We start from the raw sequence: 20,496 nt of genomic DNA on the forward strand, positions 1-20,496 counted from the left end.
TCGAGAACCGCTGAACGGATTTAATCGACAGGCAACAAATGGGGCTTTAATTCGATATATATATATATATATTGTTACGGTTTGTATGCGACCCCAATAGCACAACACAAGACAGGTATGAGAGTTAGCCAAAACATAATTTATTTACAAACTAAAAAGCGGCACTGTCCCTTTAAGGGAGAACAAAAATACACAGGTGAATCCTCTAGAGTCCATGAATGAAATGAAAGTTCTGAGTCTGGTCCTGTTCAGACTCACCAGAACACTTGCCGACAGGCAACACAGCAAACAGGGGTCCATGAAAAAGGAGTGAGAACATACTATTACTAGGCATCCTCCCGTGGAAGCATAGAGAGCGATGACGATGCCTCACACCACAGAACACTGCAGACGGACAACTCAGCAAACAGGACCCACGAAAAAGGAGTGAGAACATAGGAATCCTCCCGTGGAAGCATAGAGAGCGATGACGATGTCTCACACCAGGAACGAGGCCCACGGAGAGAGAGAGTAGGGCAGTAGATGGCACGACGTCACACCCCAGAGACGCAGCGGTAGATGGTAGCAACGGAACGACCTGGCAATGAGTGGAAGGCAGTCGGCAGTTCTTGTAGTCTCCCGACGAGCTGAATGCCAACCACTCTCAGGTGCGTGAGCTGAATGTTCGGCACGTCCCCTCGTTGGGAAGCATGCAGTTCCTACCCAGCCCTCACATATATTGTATTAAAAAATATGCACACCCGAGCCGCTAGAGGTCGCCAAAGTGCCAGTGGGCAAATCGTCCTCAAGAGGGCCCACATGTTTGATTGATTGATTGAAAACTTTATTAACAGATTGCAGAATGGGTACAATACAGTACAGCTCAATACACACAATTGTTAAGGGGATGCAGACCAGAGAAAGACTTTCGTCTTGTTTACATCAGGGTCCCCCATTTTCAATTCAGGCTAACCTAGTTGTTTGATGATTGTTGTAGACGTTTCTTATGCAGCCTTAAGCATTTACGTTCATTATGTTGATGAATGCAACCTAAAGAATCCTTGAATGTGGAAGTGGTGTGTCTTTTTTACGTTTTTCTTTGTCTCTCTATATGTTTGTTTGTTTTTGTGTTATGGGGGGGGGGGTACATTTTATTTTTAAATGGGAACTGATGTGAATTGAATTGATGTAAAATATACTTGTTGGTATTCCCAAATAAAATACATTAAAAAAAAATTATTTAAAGGAGGGGGTAGCAGTGGCTCGGGAGGTAGAGCAGTCGTCTGGTAATACGGAGGTTCCCGGTTTGATTCCCGCTCCTTCCAGGCAGGGAGGCTGGTATCGGAGGATGGGTGAAGAGATCATATGACCCATCATCAGGACCATTGTCCAAGAATTTAAGTGGAATCAACACATGGGAATGGCCGGGCCATGTGGAATGTCACAAGACTACAAGTGCCTATCCAGAGCCTGTTGTCCCTTCGATAAAGAGAGGGATCCTACAAATTATTGGCAGCAGTAGAGGAGGGCCAGGAGGACTCCGACTCAATGGGGGAAGGATCAGAGGTATCTGAAGAGGAGACTGCTCTGAGTGCTTGAGAGGGAGGTTTAAAGGGGGAAATAAAAGGGACACTGGATGAGAAGGACTTTGTATCCCCTAATTGAATTACCAGACCCACATAAAGTTGATTCCATCACGCAAGTCTGCTGGCCTTTCAAGTAGAAAGAGTTGTATTCCCCGAAAGCAGACAAGCCCTTTAATCTAGGAAGACAGTGAGGCTTTCATTAAGGCCCTGAAAGTAACTTTCTCTGACATGCTCCAATTGGCTACCCGTGATATGGAGACTTTTCTGATCTTTTCTGAGATCCTGTTGTAAGAGAGGGACCATCTTCTGTCAAGAACTGTCGACCTCCAGGGGGCCTTGAAAGACTTGGATGAGGTCTCTCTGGATGGGCTAGGGAAGCAGCTAAAGTCAGCCTTCAGCCCTGTTTCCTCACATCACCAACATGGGGGCAGTGCTGGCATGAAAGATGAAAGACAATGAGGATGTAGCAGAATATGAACAAAGACTGAGAAAATGTTAGAGGCCAACATCGACTCCTATGAATGTCAAGTGGGGGAAATGTGGGGTATTGGAGGATTTTCCTAATACTAAATAAAATCTGATACCGATAAACATATAACATGCTATAGAAAATAGAAATCAAAGCAAAGTGATTTGATTTGCTATATTTTTAACACAAAGAAACATGTTATATCTCTCTCTAATGGAGAAACATGTATTATACTGTATATCTGTTGAATAAAAGTACTGGATTGAATTGGTACTTGGTGCCAGCTGTCTGCAGGATAAAATTGGTATTGAAATCACTAATATAAAGATTTATCAAAAACCTAAACCCTGAGCACATCATAGAAAATATTCCACTATTCCACTATTTAGCCGACTATACATTTAACTAATTAAACAAATAATGTGTTTATACACAAATTATGCATATCTTGTCAAGTGTCACATTTGATGCACATATTAGGCTTTTTTTTTTGCCAGAGTTTAAATGGAAAAAAAACAGTTAAAAAAGGTGACTTGTTGTACAGAATTTATAAATTGTTTTGGATATAAACTTCAGCTAAATTACTAAATGTAAATGTAAATGAGATTCAAAATGGCACTCCATATTCTCCAGTCAAATTGGCTCTATTATTTGTGAATACAGGGTATTGCAGAGCAGACAGAATATGTGGATTTTGATGTATTCTTGATGAACCGTTACTCACCGTTATGTGCGATACACAATTATAGCCCACAAGTGTCACTATAATTATACTGCAAGAGCCTAGATACATTCACACACACACACACACACGTGCGCGCGCGCAGTCGCGCACACACACACACACACACACACACACTACTCTGAAACGTATTAAACCCCATACACACACCACACACACACACACACACACGCACGCGCGCACACACACACACACACACACACAGCACTTGGCCTGTCACCAAGCAGTTACAGGGATCACATGCTCATACCTGCCATGACAGTTATGGCACAGCATGTGGTTGCCTAAAATAGTTCACAAATTTAAATCTGAGGTTAAATCTATAGAGGTTTATCTATCTATACGCCCACCCACACAGGATGCATTTTCCATTATTTATAAGGGTGTCAATGTCTTGCTCGCTTGTCCGAATGAATTTGCAACTAGACTGACAACGCATTTTAATAATTATATAGTTATGTTATTATAATTACTTGTAATATAGTCTTTTTTGTCACATCACCTATATCCCAGCTCCAGGTACCCCCCCCCTCCTCCAGAGGTTCCTAATCCTGTATGTAAATCGCAGCCAATAGATGCTGGTGTTGAGTGGGGCTGGGATTAGCAGAGGCGAATGAGTTTCAATTTTACTGGATTATAGAACAAAGAAAGGGGGCAAAGAAGGGACACACCGCTCTCGTTAAAGGAAAAAGAGAAACATTGGAATAATAAGAATAAACAATAACACAGCAGCAGTTGAAATAGGTTTCGCGATGCTTCGGATTACGATGTTTGAGACGGTGCTGCTGTGTTGTAGATGGGAATTGTGAGTGTTTCTCTGATGGATTAGAACTGGTGGAATATAAACCTATTCCGGGATTGACAGTCAGTAGCTACAACAAGGATCTTTAATCGTTGATTATTCAGGTAAGATTTTTCCTCGTTATTTCAACATTCGTGAACAATCGAACACAAAATGTGTCTTCTTCGTAGAACACGTGATTTTTTTATGGCCGATGTACATTTAGAAATGACAGATTATAATTCCGGGGCTGGGGGTGAGATGAGGGCTAGCCGGGGAGAGAGCTGTGCAGCTAACGGTGGCTAGCAGCGACATAAACCTTGTTCTGACTAGATCACGTTATTTGGGGGACAATGTTGATTAATAACTTGATCCCGGCCGAATGTCTCGTTCCATTTAACCTCATTGCAAGTGCAGTGATGTTGGTGATGTTTAATGTTCGGGATCCAGTGTTTGTCTGGAGGTTGGCAGCAGAGTCGATACTAGTATTAAAGCTAGCTAGCCAAGAACCAAGAGAGCTAACTGTTAATGCAGGATCTGGCTCATGTTGAGCTAGCTGGCCGGGTTAGCAGCTAACGCAGGCTACATCATAATAGTGTTAGAATCAAAGAGGCTAATTTACTGTAAATATTAGTATTTATTACTGTAAATGAGTGTATGAACCAAGCATCATTGACTTCCAGGGACAACGATGACTTTTCGTTTCTATCCCTGACTAAACAAATACTCATGTGATCTGTATATTATGTTGATTGTCTAAATAAAACTACCTACAGTACCGTAGTCAAATTCAGCAACACCATTGCTTTGAAATAACGTTATTGATGACTGCCTCGCTAACTAACGATCACTTGCAAAGAAGTAACAAACACTTAGCGAACAACGAACCTAACAAACCTTCAAAGACGCCAAATTATTAAGGAGTAATCCATGTGAACTAGTTGGTATTAATCCTTCGCTAAACAAACCATTCACTAATGTTAATGTCCCTTCAAATTGACTTTATTAGTTGTACATTGGCTATAGCTCTGTCAGATCACGTTGATAACACCCTGTGTCGAATTCTCAACAAGTCACAAGTTCACTCTGATTGATTGATTGATTGAAAACTTTATTAACAGATTGCAGATGGGTACAGTACAGTACAGCTAAATAGACACAATTGTTAAGGGGATGCAGACCAGAGAAAGACTTTCGTCTTGTTTACATCAGGGTCCCCCATTTTTAATTCATCATGACATACAGATAGACAGTACTGCTACATCTATACATTTATGACATACCAGATTTGCAAATACAGTACTGTTTGTGATACAAAAAGTGTCCAGAAAAGAGTGTTTGCAGGTTAATGAGTTGCTTTTTTCTGAAAACGTTACTTTCCAAAGCAGCAACAATGTAACCCGTTGTGTTTATGGCATGTGTGTAGATGATACCTGATCAATATCATTTACTGCATTGACAGCTTATTATGCACCAAAGCATGCAGACAATAATTTAGTTCATGCTATTGCTTGTTGGCTTGCATTTCCCAGTAGTCTTCAGAAATAGATGGATACAGAATGTTAAAACTATTTGTTTTCTTTGACACAATACAACTGATTGCACACTGTCTAGCCTAATCATAATATCTTGTATTAATGTGCATTAGCATGCTAATTAGTGGAATTTACCCAGGTTTTATTTATTATGTTTATTTTTAATTATTAATTATATTAAATTATGTCGTTTTTGGTGGTTCATTATCTGGAATGATATGGTGGATGGTCCCAGTCTTGCCACTGTTAAATTGAATAGTCTTGCCAGATAATATTCTCAACAAGTCATATTCCAGCCCAGGGATGGGCAACTTTGATTGTGGTGGTGGGCCAAAAAACCCACTTGTTACTTCAAGAGGGCCAGTGGCGTATATATGAGTGTGAACAAGTCAGAATATCAATATTCCATTGGAGAGGCAATGAGCCTGCAGACTTGAACACTAAACCACTGTTCCTATTCCATGGAGCTAATTGTATGTTTTTTTTACTCTCAAAAGTTGTATTGAACACACATCCTGAGTTCTGACATCTCGGATGAGCTCTATGAGTTATACCATGTAACAGCTACTCTGCATCGATGCATGCACAGACATCTGCAGTGATCCTGCAGATCCCACCTTCATCAGCAGTCTCTGAGAGAGAGAGAGAGAGAGAGAGAGAGAGAGAGAGAGAGAGAGAGAGAGAGAGAGAGAGAGAGAGAGTGAGAGAGGGAGAGAGAGTCTGGTAGCTTTTTACACATGTCTGCAGCAGGATCATTAATGGCAAAGTGCAGAAATAGTTTGCCATCAGGTCAGACTTGAAACTATTTGAGCCAAATGCAGAGAATGGTGACGTCATGAGAGTCAGATAAATAATAAGATAATAATAATAATATTAGGAAGAATAAAAGTGTGAATAAGCCCAGAACAAACGCTAGGCAATACTGCAATCTTGACTTGAACCAGCTGAGTGATCTGTCTGCTAGGCTATTCCTCCTGTATTCATATATTCCTTCTCTTCATCCCTTCCCTTGGCTGGTCTCTTAGTTTATGGCACACAAATTAAAAAGTTTTTTTTTTATCCAATTAATTATAAACAAAATATTATGCTAGAAATCTGATTGGCTGTTGATGATTAGTTCAGCAATGGGCAATTTAAATGGTTGACAGAGTAGTTGACCATTGTTATGTCGGTTTGAGTTCCCAGGTTGCCTTGGCTCGATTGAAAATTAATTAACTTCTGTTAACTGGTTGGTCGGTGTGCAGTACATGTAGGCTAATCCACCTGGATTCAAACCCGGGTCTCTCACATGGGAACCGTTAGCCAAAGGGACCCCCCCCCCCTGCCCTGCCCTGCTACTCTCGCCCCCCCTTTGACCTGTCCCTGTGGTGGAGAAACTCAGCCGAGGCACGGCACCACTGTAACTCACCTGGATTCCAACCTGGGTCCACCACATCATGGCAAACTGCCACCAGCCAAAGGGGAATCCATCCTGGCCAAGCGCAATATATTAGGCTTACCTAATTCTATTTTATTTTGTCATGTATTATTTTTGTTCTGTTTTTGTTTGCCATAGTTTTGTTTCTTCTACCTATGTAAAGCGTCTTTGAGCATCTGCAGCGCTATATAAAATAGATTTATTATTATTATTATTATTATTATTATTATTATTATTATTATTATTATTATTATTATTATTATTATTATTATTATTATTATTATTATTATTATTATTATTATTATTATTATTATTACCAGGCTTCAGGCAGGGCTACTAGTCTACATACATACACACTGTTACTTTCAACCAAAATAGGTGGTCTGGTCAGCCTAACCGTATTTAGACTAAATGAAGGCGGAAGTAGCCTAAAATCCCCCGGGGACATTGGGTTATTGTCAGCAGTAAAGCATAGCAAGCACTCCACAGTAACACACCAACACCAACACAGTCATCATTCTTTGCCTCTTATGTTTGATGAAAAGATCTCCGTTTGGCAAAAGATGACAAACTACTCTCAAAGTAACAAATTGATAGAAACACAAGTTCCAGGTTTCTTTTGGGCGGTTGGAACACCCTTTGGCATGAAACCCATTACGAACAAGATATCTATGTTTTCATTTCTTTTTCATTTCTACTCCTGCCAAATCGGATTTAGCCCACAGATGGAAATGAATGATTTTTTGGGCACCAGCCTGGCAGAGGTTAGCTGGCTGCTATCGTCATTCCTTCTCCATTAGCCAAGCATTCAGATTCTGGCTAATGAGGACAACTTCCCCTGAACCAAAAACACCACCTGATAGGCGTGCGGTTCAGTTTAAAACATAATGTTTTGTGGCCAGCATTGATCTCTAAGGCTATTTGGAGTGCCAAACATTTAATCTTTTTTCCACTTTCAAGACTAGGCCTGTACAACATCAGAATAATGGTAAGTGTGATGGGAGAGTCTCTTGTGTACTACTGCTGCTCCTCGCTGATCCTGGGGTTTATCCTCCACTAGATCAGCGGTTCTCTCAACCTTTTTTGTGTCAAGGACCCTAAACTTGATGCACATTACGATTTTCTCAAATATTGTATTTGTTGTTGTAAGATAACACAAGATACGATATTCCTTTATTGATCCTGTAGATGTGATTTAGTCCAGAATTCCAGCTGTCTATACTGTAGTTGAGGAGATAACAGTGGAGAGAGTGAAACCTAATATGATGAGCATAATATTCTAGTACATTCTCTCATTGGACTAGCATTTATCAAACAAAATTGTGAAATTAAACTAGATAGACCATGGGAGAGTGTGCAATATCTCATCTCTTGTGGAGTGTACATAATAACTCATGTACATATACCGATATGCCCTACTTTTGTTTACTTGTTTTATTGCACAATGTCGTTCTATTGGATTCTTATTATATATTACTATTGTATGCACATCGTTGCGGGCAAGACCCCCCGCATTTCATTTTATACTTGTATGCCGTGACAAATAAAACTCTTGACTTGACTTGACTTGAGTGAACGGCCATGGATGTGATGATCATTATCCTTGGGCTATTGGTGGTAAGAGGCTGCTACTGACTCCGCCTTCATATAGGCCAAGATGTTGTCATGACAACAATTAGAACAGCGCCACGTGCTAAACACATAATAGGCTAGTTGAATTACATCAGCATCATAGTGAAGGTCATAGTGAAGCCATGCGAACAAAGAGGCAATTCCAAACGTATCTGGGAAACGTTTTGGAAGTTTTTAGGGAGATAGTGTGATGCATTAAGGGGGAACACACCACCACGATATTTTATATTCCTTATTCACCACAATAAGACCTAGTGATGATCATTTGCCTCTGCGCCCTGTAGTCGGAAATGAGAGAAGAGGAGATGACAAACCCAATACACCGTTTTAAATGTAAAACAAAATATAGGCTTTAAATCTCCCCTTTATTCAAACCTTTATTTACACTTGTAAAAATAAAACAAGTACACAGTGATAAAATAGGCAAAAACAATAACATAGAGGCAAAACACAGATAAGAACATGGATGCAATCAGTTAAAATAATGATTACAAGAAAGGTTCAAAATCATGGTCCTAAACTGACTCCAGCTTATGCTGAAGATTATTCCAGAAGGTTGATGCATTAAAGCAAAAGGCTGACTTTCCATGTTCATCAGTGGAGCAACTCTAGGCTGTACGTTGCTGCAACATCAGAGATTAGAGTTAGAGCTTTAGTTTTGGGTTTCTAGCTTTGAGAGACTTCTGCTGAGGTTACACTTTCACTCCATGTTCACTGTGACACTGTAAACAGGTTCTCTAAAAATACGTTGGCTCAGAGTCCGATAAAATATGATTTACCGGTAACTACAGAGGATTTGAGTGGCTCAATTTAAAGGGAAAATCCACCCTAAAACAGAATGATCTTTGATTCTGTGATGTCATCGAGCAACACTTTTTGGTGTTGGTCTACTGAAAATGTATTAGTGTTCAACGTGTTGGCTCATAGAATTTTAGTTTGAGCTATTTCCACCCAAATTAGTTTTACTTATTAAGTTAAATGTAGGCCGGCTCTAAATCAGAGTATACGTACCCATATATCCCAGTAAGATCACCATGGATCCTGTCATAAGGGTTCTACGAGTTGTTCTATGAATTACTGTCTATGGAGCAGCTCCATGATTTATATCTTGATGACATCATCAATATAGTATTTTCTCTCAGTTCAGTAAGGAGAGACACTGAAACTGTTATTTTATGGCGGTAGTTGTTTCCTGCCGCTCTGGAACTGGAACTGGCCACCTACCCAGTCACAAGCCTGCTTCTCGGTTAACCCAGAGGCCATTGCTGCCCCCTAATTTGATTGTTGATTTACAGCATAGCAAGCAACACTGATGAAGTTACTGTAAAAGCTTTGCATTTGTGATTAGATTAGAGATTAGAGTACATTTATTGTCTTTGCACAAGTACAGAGTACAACAAAATGAAGATTGCATCTAACTATAGTGCAAAGGAGCAGTATAGTGCATTGCGGTATACAATTATATAATGTGAGAAAGCTATGGAGTAAATATGCTAAGCTAATACAGTATTATATATACAGCGGTACGAGTATGAACACTGATAATAAACCAGTCTAGCCAGTGGTTTAAATAATATATGAGTAGATAATATGGATATATATCGACATATGTGTACGGACCGGTGTTATTATACCTTGTTATTGTATTATAATGAATGAATGAACTTCGTATAGGTGGATATGGGTAGTATAATGAAGGTAGGAATGAGTACAGTGTAAGACAGACTGAGTATAGAGTTCAGAGTGTGTGGTGGAGCAGTGATGCGTTGGGTGGTTTGTCATAGATGCAATGCAAAATAAAATAAAATAAACTGTGCAAGACTGCACTTAACTTAATCACAGTATTAAAACCTAGCTGGGACTCTTGCGGTTCCAAAGAGACCATTTACATCTGTGATGATGAATGTGGTCTTCTTAACATCCCTTTTGAATATGGTAGCAGCCGTTTTGCAGTTTTATATCACTTTGTAAAATGTTACTGTATACTGTAGATTCACAATAAATGGGTTCCTAATAACTTATCCGACCAACAGGCTAGCTCATGTCCAGAGTTAATTATATTGTATATTGTTTGTTTACACTGCCTTTTTATTCTATTTCTATTTTTTACTTCTCCACTGTACTATAATTCTGTGACCTGTACATGTCTTTTACTACCTGTACCTCCCTTCCCCCCTCCCCATGCTGCTATGATACCGATTTTCCCCAAGGGGATCAATAAAGGAATATCTTATCTTATTGTATCTTATTTCAGCTGGAATGTCCCGATATTGGTGGCATTTTGGTATGATCTTAGAGGGGGCGACAGTGGCTCAGGAGGTAGAGCAGTCGTCTGGCAACTTCCGGGCAGCGTGTCGATGTGTCCTTGAGCAAGACACTTAACCCCTAATTGCTCCCGATGAGCAGGTTGGCACCTTGCATGGTTGCCTCCGCCGTCGGTGTGTGAATGTGTGAGTGAATGGGTAAAATGTGAGTAACAAATTGTAAAGCGCTGTGGATAAAAGCGCTATATAAAAAAGCAGCCATTTACCATCTTTGGCCATTTTTGCAGAATAGTCTCAGAGATTTCTATCATGAAAGTAGAAAATGGGACAATAAAATCTCTTCAGCTTTGCCAATGAACAAGAGAATGACCTTGTGGGCTAAGTAGTGTTTACATGATAACCACAGAGCTATAACTCTATGATGTTAAAGGGACATTTCAATTATATCTTTTACAAATTCAGCAGTCTTACCTCTATCTTAGTGTATCTTATCTACAAGTAAGCTAGTGGCCACTGCTGTCCCCATCGTCCACTGTCGAGCTTCACAGATCGGGCAACACGGACAACATGTAGGTCTGATGGTCAGAGAAAGGAGAAGGACAGACTGTGCAGAAGTATAATTCAGCCTTTAGTCCACTAATAGTGAAAGACTTTGCAGACGATCGATTCGTTGATTTAATTGACAAATGTGCAAAAATGAAGTTTCCCATGTGCAATAATGCAAAAGCACCTCTTTCAATCTTGTACTTACCAAAGATGTGCTTATCACTTTTCAGGAAATAACGCTCACAAATGTCACAATAAATTAATTCAGTATCGGGGGGGGGGGCCTTAAAAAAAAATTTAAATTCGTGGTTGACTTAAAAGAAGCTACGGTCACTGAACAGATATAAATGTGATGGAAGGTATTACAGTCTGTGGGTTTGTTTTTAAATTAAAACCTAACGTAATCAATAATCATATGTTTGCAAAATAGCGGTAATGTATCAGTCGGTTCCAAAAGTTCATCCCCTCTGAACTTTCCTCTCCGTCAGAACGAACACAAATCAAAACGTCCAACAGGCGGATACTCCCTCCTCGTAGAAAAATAATTAAAAACATGTTGACGGACAGACAAAACGGATCAATGTAGCCAGGCCCTAAGACCAAAGCAACGGATAATTGACTATGGCAGCCATAGCTCACAGCAGGTACAGTAAAGTATGCCCATAATCCCATTAAATCATCATGGATACGGTCATTGTAACCAGACTGCCAGTCTCTCATTATCTGTGTCTTGATGACATCATTGTGATAATCTCCTCTCTCTCTCTCTCTCTCTCTCTCTCTCTCTCTCTCTCTCTCTCTCTCTCTCTCTCTCTCTCTCTCTCTCTCTCTCTCTCTCTCTCTCTCTCTCTCTCTCTCTCTCTCTCTCTCTCTCTCTTTTATTTATTCTTTAGTTTCCTGAGAGACAAATCCAAGTCTGAACTTTCCAAGACCATAGGGATAATGGGTGTTCTGGATTAGGGTTGATTCTCGTTGCCAAGTCTTCATGTGGCCAGTGAAAGCGACATTACATTTGAGCTTTCTATAGCCAACAAATGACACGCCCCCCCCCCTCCCCCCTCCACATCCGCTTTCCCCCTTAAAGATGCGATGGAAAGAGGCCATCTATTTCAAGGCCATAATAATTTGGGAGGGGTTTAATGTTGACCATGGCCTCAGGGGACGCAGATTTAGACCAGCAATAGGCTCGGCCATACTGGTGCAGCTGAGGCCATCGTCTCTGTCTGTTTCTCTATCTCTCTCTCTCTCTCTCTCTCTCTCGCTCTCTCTGTCTCTCTCTCTCGCTCTCTCTCTCCGTCTCTGTTTGAGTTTGTGGTTTAGGCTTGCCGGAGGCTGGTATAATGGCTCCCAGTGTCTGAAGAGATTAAAGGCCAGAGCCGCATTGTTCAAATGCCTCGAGATTAGTTTCCAAGGAGACAGATTTCGGTTGCCATGAGAACGCAGTGCCTGGAATTAGGCTAGCTTTTTTTTCCCTTCCCCTATCTCTTCCCTGTCCTTTTTTATTTACGTTATGTTTGGCTACGAGTAACTTGGTATTATTTCTAGCTGACGCTGTTTGTTTACAGTCCCACGCCTCTTGTAAAAGTTGCAATATAGTAATATACCGTACACTCTTATCAATGATAACATCTCCACCTATATCATCTCCGATCCATGGGCTCCATATCATGGGAACCAGCTCTGTGTCTCAGCACCTTCTAAGCAGGAGAAAGTGAAGGATGAAGGGGACTCAGAGAGAACATAATCTGAGTGAGCCTTAACCCTAATTGGCTGACAAAAGCTTATCGTAAATAGCTGCTTTGGCTTGGATGTGATGGATTTGGGTATTAGCATATAACGTGGGGGGGTATTATCGACACTTCTAAAGCCTCTTAAGAGCGAAGAAGCCTCTTTCCCTCTCTCTCTCCAGCCGAGTTCACCTCCTCTCCCAGGCCAGCACGCTATATCGGACCGATGCTGAATTGTGTGAATGGGCAAAACCTGGATTGTTGTTGAAGTCAAACCCACTAATATGGGGTCAGTTAGATGTATTATCCCAGATGGGACACTGGGCGTGCAGTCAGTCAGTTGCGATAAAAACAACACAAACATTATAGGCTTGCCTCTTTTTTATATCGCCTACTTTATTGCAATTTGGATTTTGACATTTCAGATGATGATGATGAGATTATTGTGGAGACAGGCAGAGGGGGGTGTCTGTGAGACTCCACCTGTCCACTGAAAGGTCACTGTTTCGATCCCTGGCACAGGCAGGAAGGTGTATTCCAGCTGGTAACTGAAGGGTGGCTCTGGCTAAGTGCCCCTGAGCAAGGCACTGAACCCCCAAACTGCCCCAGGGGTGCTGTGGGTGACCCTCAGCTGGTAACTGAAGGGTGGCTCGGGCTAAGTGCCCCTGAGCAAGGCACTGAACCCCCAAACTGCCCCAGGGGTGCTGTGGGTGACCCTGCACTCTACTCTCTGCATTATGGACCGACATGCAAAAAGACACATTTCAATTGGTCACTATTGAGACTATAATGTATGTTGCTAAATACAATATAGTCATACAATATATTAATAAGCTAGGGCTGGGCGATATGGCCAAAAATGTTATCACGATATTCGATATATCACGACGATAAAATGTTTCATATAGTTCGATATAGATAATTAATTATAGATATTTTTATTAGTATTAAAAAAAAGTATAATTTTTTTTATTTTTTATTTAAACAACAAATGTACCGGTATGTTTATTTTGTAGCAATTCTTTGTTGTTGCTGCCATCTTTAGTGTTACAGCCCCTCACACTCCAGTTCTCAGGCTGCAGCTGGTTTGAAAGCGAAAGTACCAACTTTCCAACTCCAGGGGAGTTGAACAGTTCTGGCTCTGCTAGTTTCTTTTCTATCTTTTGACGCTTTTTTGGTGGACAAACCACCATACACATGCACCGTGACTCGCGACTGGAGACTAGCTCTGCTAGCACACATAGCCTACTGTGTACAGACTGTTTCAAACTGTATTTTAAATAAATGGACAAGAGAAAAATAAATGTCAATTTGGTCAGTATTGTCATTTGGACAAGCAAAGCCATTACTTTAAGTTGCAGGCAAGAAAGACAAGTCTGTCCACTGTCTCTGGTTTAAAAAATAAATAAAAATTACTTTATCTTTTCCCCCCTCCTTTTTCCGTTTTTCCCCCATCCCAATGTTAGTCATTAAGCCAATTCCCAATCCCCTACCTGGCCGTTGCGTGCTCTGCCCCCTACCGTCGGTATGGGAGGGCGGAGACTATCACATGCTTCCTCCGACACATGTGTAGCCAATCCCCACTTATTTTCACCTGGCAGCGCGGACTCTCACTGGGGGAGTGTAACGTGTGGAAGGATCACACTACCTCTCCCAGATCCTTCCCTTGCTGTGTAGGCGCCCCGACCGAACTGTAGGAGTCACTGTTTTACAACGACCAGGACCCACCCTCGCCGGCTTCCCACCCGCTGACACTGCCAATTGTGTCAGTATGGACGGTCGGCCAAGCCAGAGGCACCACAGCTGGATTCGATCCCACTGTCTCTGTGGTGGTAGACAGACGCTTAGTCCGCTGCGCTACCCGGCCGCCCATTCACTGTCTCTGGTTTTAAAGCTGCCCTGTTGCAGGTCACAATAAAAAAAAAATTATTATCGATTATTAAAATATATCGCAATAATTTATCGTTTTATCGCCCAGCCCTAGATCCCGACTCCTGCCAGAGAAGGCAGATATGTTGATTTTTCTGCATAAGAACTGTTAGGATCATTTTCTAGGTTCTTCAATCTTGTTTGTTTGAACTTCTGTTAGCCTTTTGCATTTGTTGTTTATTATAAAAAGTCTATAATTCAGACACATTTAATACATTGTTGCTGCTGTTGCTGAAGAAATTATATTCATTTATTATATTTATTTATAGTTATATACGGTAAAAGAACATTGCTGCTGCTGTTGCTGAAGAAATTATATTTATTTATAATATTTATTTATAAAGTTGTATAAATAATAAAGCAATGTCGATTCTGTTCTTAATTAATTGTCTTTTTTTTCTTGCAAAATAATCAAAAAGAACCGATCATGAGAGTATCGATAAAGTACCGAACCGTTAAGCAGTATCGATAAGAGTAGTAGTATCAATAAAATCCTAACGATACCCATCCCTACATACAATATAATGGTCTCATCAGTAATGAATAACAGAAACATCGTTCTTCCAACGGTTGTCTTTGATGTGCATGAACATGAACAGGTACACATACGCAATCGATCCTGGCTCCTCCCTGCACTGCAGCACGTCAAAGTGTCCCTGAGCAAGACACTGAACTCCCAACAAACAGGTTGGCACCTTGCATGGTTGCCTCCGCCAACAGTGTGTGTGTGTGTGTGATAGAGAAAAGGTGAAGTGGTCAGAAGACATCAAAGCGCTATATATAAATGTACGTTAACCATCATTTTACCATTTTGTGGTTCCTGTAGAGGCATGGCTCAGATGAGGACGTTGGGATGTGACGGCATCAGGACCAACTCCAGGTCTGAGCTGCAGGCCCCTGTGGTTTCAGCCAGACAGGAGATCCTCACAAGCCTGGTGTCTGCGCTGGACTCAGTGGTATGTCCCTCTATCATCCTCCTTCCTAACCCTGGACTCAGTGCTATGTCCCTCTATCATCCTCCTTCCTAACCCTGGACTCAGTGCTATGTCCCTCTATCATCCTCCTTCCTAACCCTGGACTCAGTGCTATGTCCCTCTATCATCCTCCTTCCTAACCCTGGACTCAGTGCTATGTCCCTCTTACATCTTCCTAACCCTGGACTCAGTGCTATGTCCCTCTATCATCCTCCTTCCTAACCCTGGACTCAGTGCTATGTCCCTCTATCATCCTCCTTCCTAACATTGGATTCAGTGCTATGTCCCTCTTACATCTTCCTAACCCTGGACTCAGTGCTATGTCCCTCTATCATCCTCCTTCCTAACCCTGGACTCAGTGCTATGTCCCTCTATCATCCTCCTTCCTAACATTGGATTCAGTGCTATGTCCCTCTTACATCTTCCTAACCCTGGACTCAGTGCTATGTCCCTCTATCATCCTCCTTCCTAACCTTGGATTCAGTGCTATGTCCCTCTTACATCCTCATAACCCTGGACTCAGTGCTATGTCCCTCTTACAATACATCCTCCCTCCAACTATATAGTATGGCATTTATTTTGTACTGCTTATTGTCTGTATGTTATATTATATTGTATGTTATTGTATTTATTAAAATTAAATCTATTTTAAAGCAAAGACTAACCCTAAAACAGAATCTATATTATTTCTGTACTATTAGACAGTCAAGTCGAAACATGAACAACTCTATTTCTCAGCTCTAAACAAAAACTGTAATCTGTGATGTCATCAAGACACTAAATCTGAAGCTGCTGTTTTGACACTAAACTGTCCTATTTTAGGCTGTGATCAGATTGGACGTCTTTTTCTTGCGCTCAAACATGAGTCATGGCGGTGTACATAGAGAATCGAAAACGCACGGGGCATAACGCTAGCTAACGTTGGCTACTATCGATACATTTTCAACATTGATCATATTAACAGTATGTTACCCGCCGGTAAAAGTTTTGTCGGAAACTGCCAAAGGTCCTCCATTATCTGCTTGTTTTGGTTTGTTTTGTTTGATTTGTAATCCCTCCCCTTGGACTCAGTGGTTGGTTGATTTGATTAGTCCGTGGCTAAAGTTGAAACCTTTTCAACTGAGAGCGCAGAAAAAACGCATAGGGAGGTGCCTACTTAGGAGGAGATGCGTGCCTGTCACGACAAAACCATTGAAAACAATAGAAAAAAGGCGCATTCAAAAAGGTGTCCAATGTGATCACAGCCTTACTGGTACGTTACCATGACAGCAGAACTCATCTCGGAAAAATCAGTAAGCATAAAGTACAACATCTTTTGTGACTTGTTGAGTAAATCCATAACTATATCCTCACTTTGCTTTGCAGTGCATGGCCATGTCGAAGCTCAATGCTGAGGTGGCGTGTGTCACTGTGCACGAGGACAGTGTGATCGCCGTGGGAACGGAGAGAGGGCGGGTGTTCCTCAACTCTCGGCGGGAAATCCAAACAGACTTCTACAAGTTTTGCCGTGAGTACACTACAGTGTTTCCCATAGGCACATGCTGTAGGTTTATTTGTGGTGGCGCACCATAATATCAAACAGGCCCACCGCAAATAGCTTTTCTAAAACTGATGGAACTCAAATCTGTGGGGAAAAACGATAGAGTAATGTTCTCTTGTTAGGTGCCAAGCTTTTGTTTTTAGCATTGATACTTGGCGGAAGGCGTATTATTGTTGGTAAAGAAAATATTCTGGGGGTAATATTCTGAGAAAAAAACGTTTTCTTGTACAACCCCTGTACATCCAATGTGGTATTTATTAGTTTCATTAGTGTATCAACTTTGCAGGCACCTGGGCCCTATTCCCCGTACCTGGTTCAACTAAGTCGATCAAAAGTCCCATTATCCAGATTCAATTAACCCGATGTTTGAATCCAGGCTTTCCCTGTTCCTCGAACGCTGATTCAGTCTCGTTAATTCGAACCAGACTTGATACTCAAGGATAATTGCGTGCGGCCGCCTCACCTGAAAAGACAGCAGGTGTCGATCGCAGAAATCCTGATTTTCTAACGGCATTGATTGATTGATTGAAAACTTTATTAACAGATTGCAGAATGGGTACAGTACGGCTCAATAGCCTCGCCGACAAGTTAAATGTAGGGCTGTCAGTTTATCGCGTTAATTAGATTAATTAATTACACAGCAAATTATCGCGTTATGAAAATTAACTCAAAATTAATTACAATTTTTTTTTTTTTTTTTTTTTTTATATATATATATATTTTTTTATCTCATTCATTCCATAAGAACGTAGAATACACATTACAGACTTTTTTTATATGGTCCATTTGCATGTTCTTGGTATCTGATTCTAGGGACATCTATGGATCTCAGGGAATGTATTCCCAGTGTCAGAAATACTGTCTGTTACTAGGCTTGAGTAAATTGTAATGAACCAAATGAGAATATCAATAATTTTTTTTTTATCTTTGACTGTGAATAACACTATGCTCAAATTGACCAGACCTGAAAAATCTAAGCAAATTAATAGATGGAAGATGATTAAACAGAAGGTTTTGTAGATACAGTACTGAATTCTGCCATCCGGACACATGCAATTTGAAATATGATTATAGAATATAGAATATCAGGCATAAAATGGTTATGCGATTAAAATGCGATTAATTAGATTAATTAATTACAAATCCTGTAATTAATTAGATTAATTTTTTTAATCGCCTGACAGCACTAGTTAAATGCATAATCTATAGGCAAATTTTAAGTCCCTCATTACCCCAATCAATCAGATTAAAAGATATTTAAAGATATTTCTTTAAATGTGCCTGCTGGCAGTTGGCGTAATGGAATGAATAATCGAATGAGATCTTGCTAGCGAAAATAATTGGTTCAACTCTTTCAGAATAAGTTGATAAAAACAAGCCCAAACTAAAGAGTATCTAATTGATGCGAATTATATTATGAGGATATCTGTACTGTATGCGCTCGGCTTAGGTATCATGTACTATATAAATACATGGTTCCCAAAGTTTTCAAGGCGCGACCCCCGAAATAACGTGTCAGAGAGGCTTGGAGGCTATACAGTTTCACTATTAATCAGCTTTTAATCTGTTTCGGACATCATCCATACATGCATTGAATTGATTAACCTTTGGTTTATACCAGTGACACCTCATGTTCATCACCCTCTTGTTCATCATCAGATAACAGTGCTTGAACAGATAAATGCATTTTCTCAAATGCATTCATCAAAACGTCAAAGGCTCATTCAATTTATCAAGTCACATCACGTCATCAAATCCGTCAAACAGTGCATCTCCTCATATATTTTAAACCCAGTTACAATATCACAATAACGTGTGAGTGACAGTGATACGATTCAACAATCCACAGATTCAGATTCGTCGTAATTCATATCCACAATCCACGCATATAAAGACGCTTCAATTTATGCTTGAATGAAACACAATCCGGGCGCTCCGTTAATAAGCAAATACATCCACAGCGAAGAATATGAAACTAATCAGAGCCAAACGCCCGATAGGTTTCATTCATTAAAAATATCCCAGCGGGATTCACATTTGCAATGCTCCGCGTTATTAAAATAACCACATAGTGTGTGTCGCGAGCGCCATATCCGCATAACCTATGATGTGCATTATGACAAAGTAAATCCATAGGCTGAATATGATTTATTGTCCGAATTTTAGGTCTATTATTTTACATTTCAAAAGCCCCCTCTAGAAAAACGAAGCACAAAAACATAATTCAGAATGGTATAATGGGATCTAGACTGTGAGGATATTTCAGGAAGGGAGCTGGCATTTGTTTTTGCGAGGGCGTGGTTATCCAGGGCCAGGTTATCCAGCTAACTGAACTTAACCCTGCGCTCGACCAGGTTAAAACTTTCTGATCTGTTGCCATAGTGATTTAGACAATCGCACGTCGGGGAACCGACAGTTCAGGCTTAAGTCAAGTTATCCTGAAAATTAACCGGCGAACTCAGTTAGCCAGGTACGAGGAACAGGGCCCTGAAGCCTTCGTGGTTGTTCAGTGGGAAAACACACTTTCCAAAAGCTTTCCCCACAAGGTTCTGACTTTAACTTCAGAGAACATCAGAGTTATTTTCCTCATACATTTATTTTTAATATAATTTTTTTATTTTTCTTTCTTTTCTTTCATATAAAACATGACAAAACACAATACAGTAATAATAATAATAAACAGGACTTCACAGGACTATAATAGTAATAATAATAACAATAATGACAATAGAAATAACATAATAAATACAGAACATAAAAATCGAATTATATTATCACAGACACCACAAAATACATTTCCTCCCCCCACCCCAGGACCCCCCAGGACCAACCATCTAGCTTCGCTGCTAGATCATGGCTTTAACTTTTCTTTCCTCGTAAATTTATGACTTTAATCTCAGAAACATCCAAGTTTTTCCTCATAAATTTACGACTTTAATCTCAGAGAAAATAAAATGTTCTCATAAATTTACTACTTTAATCTCAAAGTTGTTTCTCTGAATATTACCCCACTCTCCTGACTCCGGTAGTAAACATGTTTGACCTACAGTGGCCTTAATACCCCGTCGTATGGAGGGAAGGTTTGGACCTACATTTCATGGCTGATGCTTCAGGTCCCGACTCCCCAGACTGAACTTGGAAAGTCAGCCTTTTGTTTTAGTGCCCCGGCTTCTTGGAATGATCTTCAGCTCTCACTAAAACTCAGCCCCCCACTAACCTGTGGACAGTTTAAAAACATACTCGGCCCCCCCACTACTAACCTGTGGACAGTTTAAAAACATACTCAGCCCCCCACTACTAACCTGTGGACAGTTTAAAAACATACTCAGCCCCCCACTACTAACCTGTGGACAGTTTAAAAACATACTCAGCCCC

At 40.6% G+C, this 20,496-nt stretch overlaps 1 protein-coding gene across 3 annotated transcripts in view; it reads left to right on the top strand.

Moving 5' to 3' along the window:
• The first annotated feature begins 3,355 nt into the window (after positions 1–3,355).
• Positions 3,356–20,496, top strand: part of gtf2ird1 (GTF2I repeat domain containing 1) — a 64,023-nt gene continuing 46,882 nt past the window's right edge. The window contains exons 1-3 of one of the 3 annotated variants that reach the window (XM_084319589.1): positions 3,356–3,682; positions 15,434–15,563; positions 16,947–17,088. In XM_084319589.1, the coding sequence (XP_084175715.1) occupies positions 15,438–15,563; positions 16,947–17,088 (268 nt within the window). In that variant the 5' untranslated portion in view covers positions 3,356–3,682; positions 15,434–15,437. Of the gene's footprint in view, positions 3,683–7,322; positions 7,498–15,433; positions 15,564–16,946; positions 17,089–20,496 lie in introns of those variants that run through there. The other 2 variants (XM_084319587.1, XM_084319588.1) reach the window with 2 other exon arrangements.

The sequence above is a fragment of the Notolepis coatsorum genome (assembly GCF_963971535.1).
Source record: "Notolepis coatsorum genome assembly, chromosome: 8".
Lineage (NCBI taxonomy): Eukaryota > Metazoa > Chordata > Actinopteri > Aulopiformes > Paralepididae > Notolepis > Notolepis coatsorum.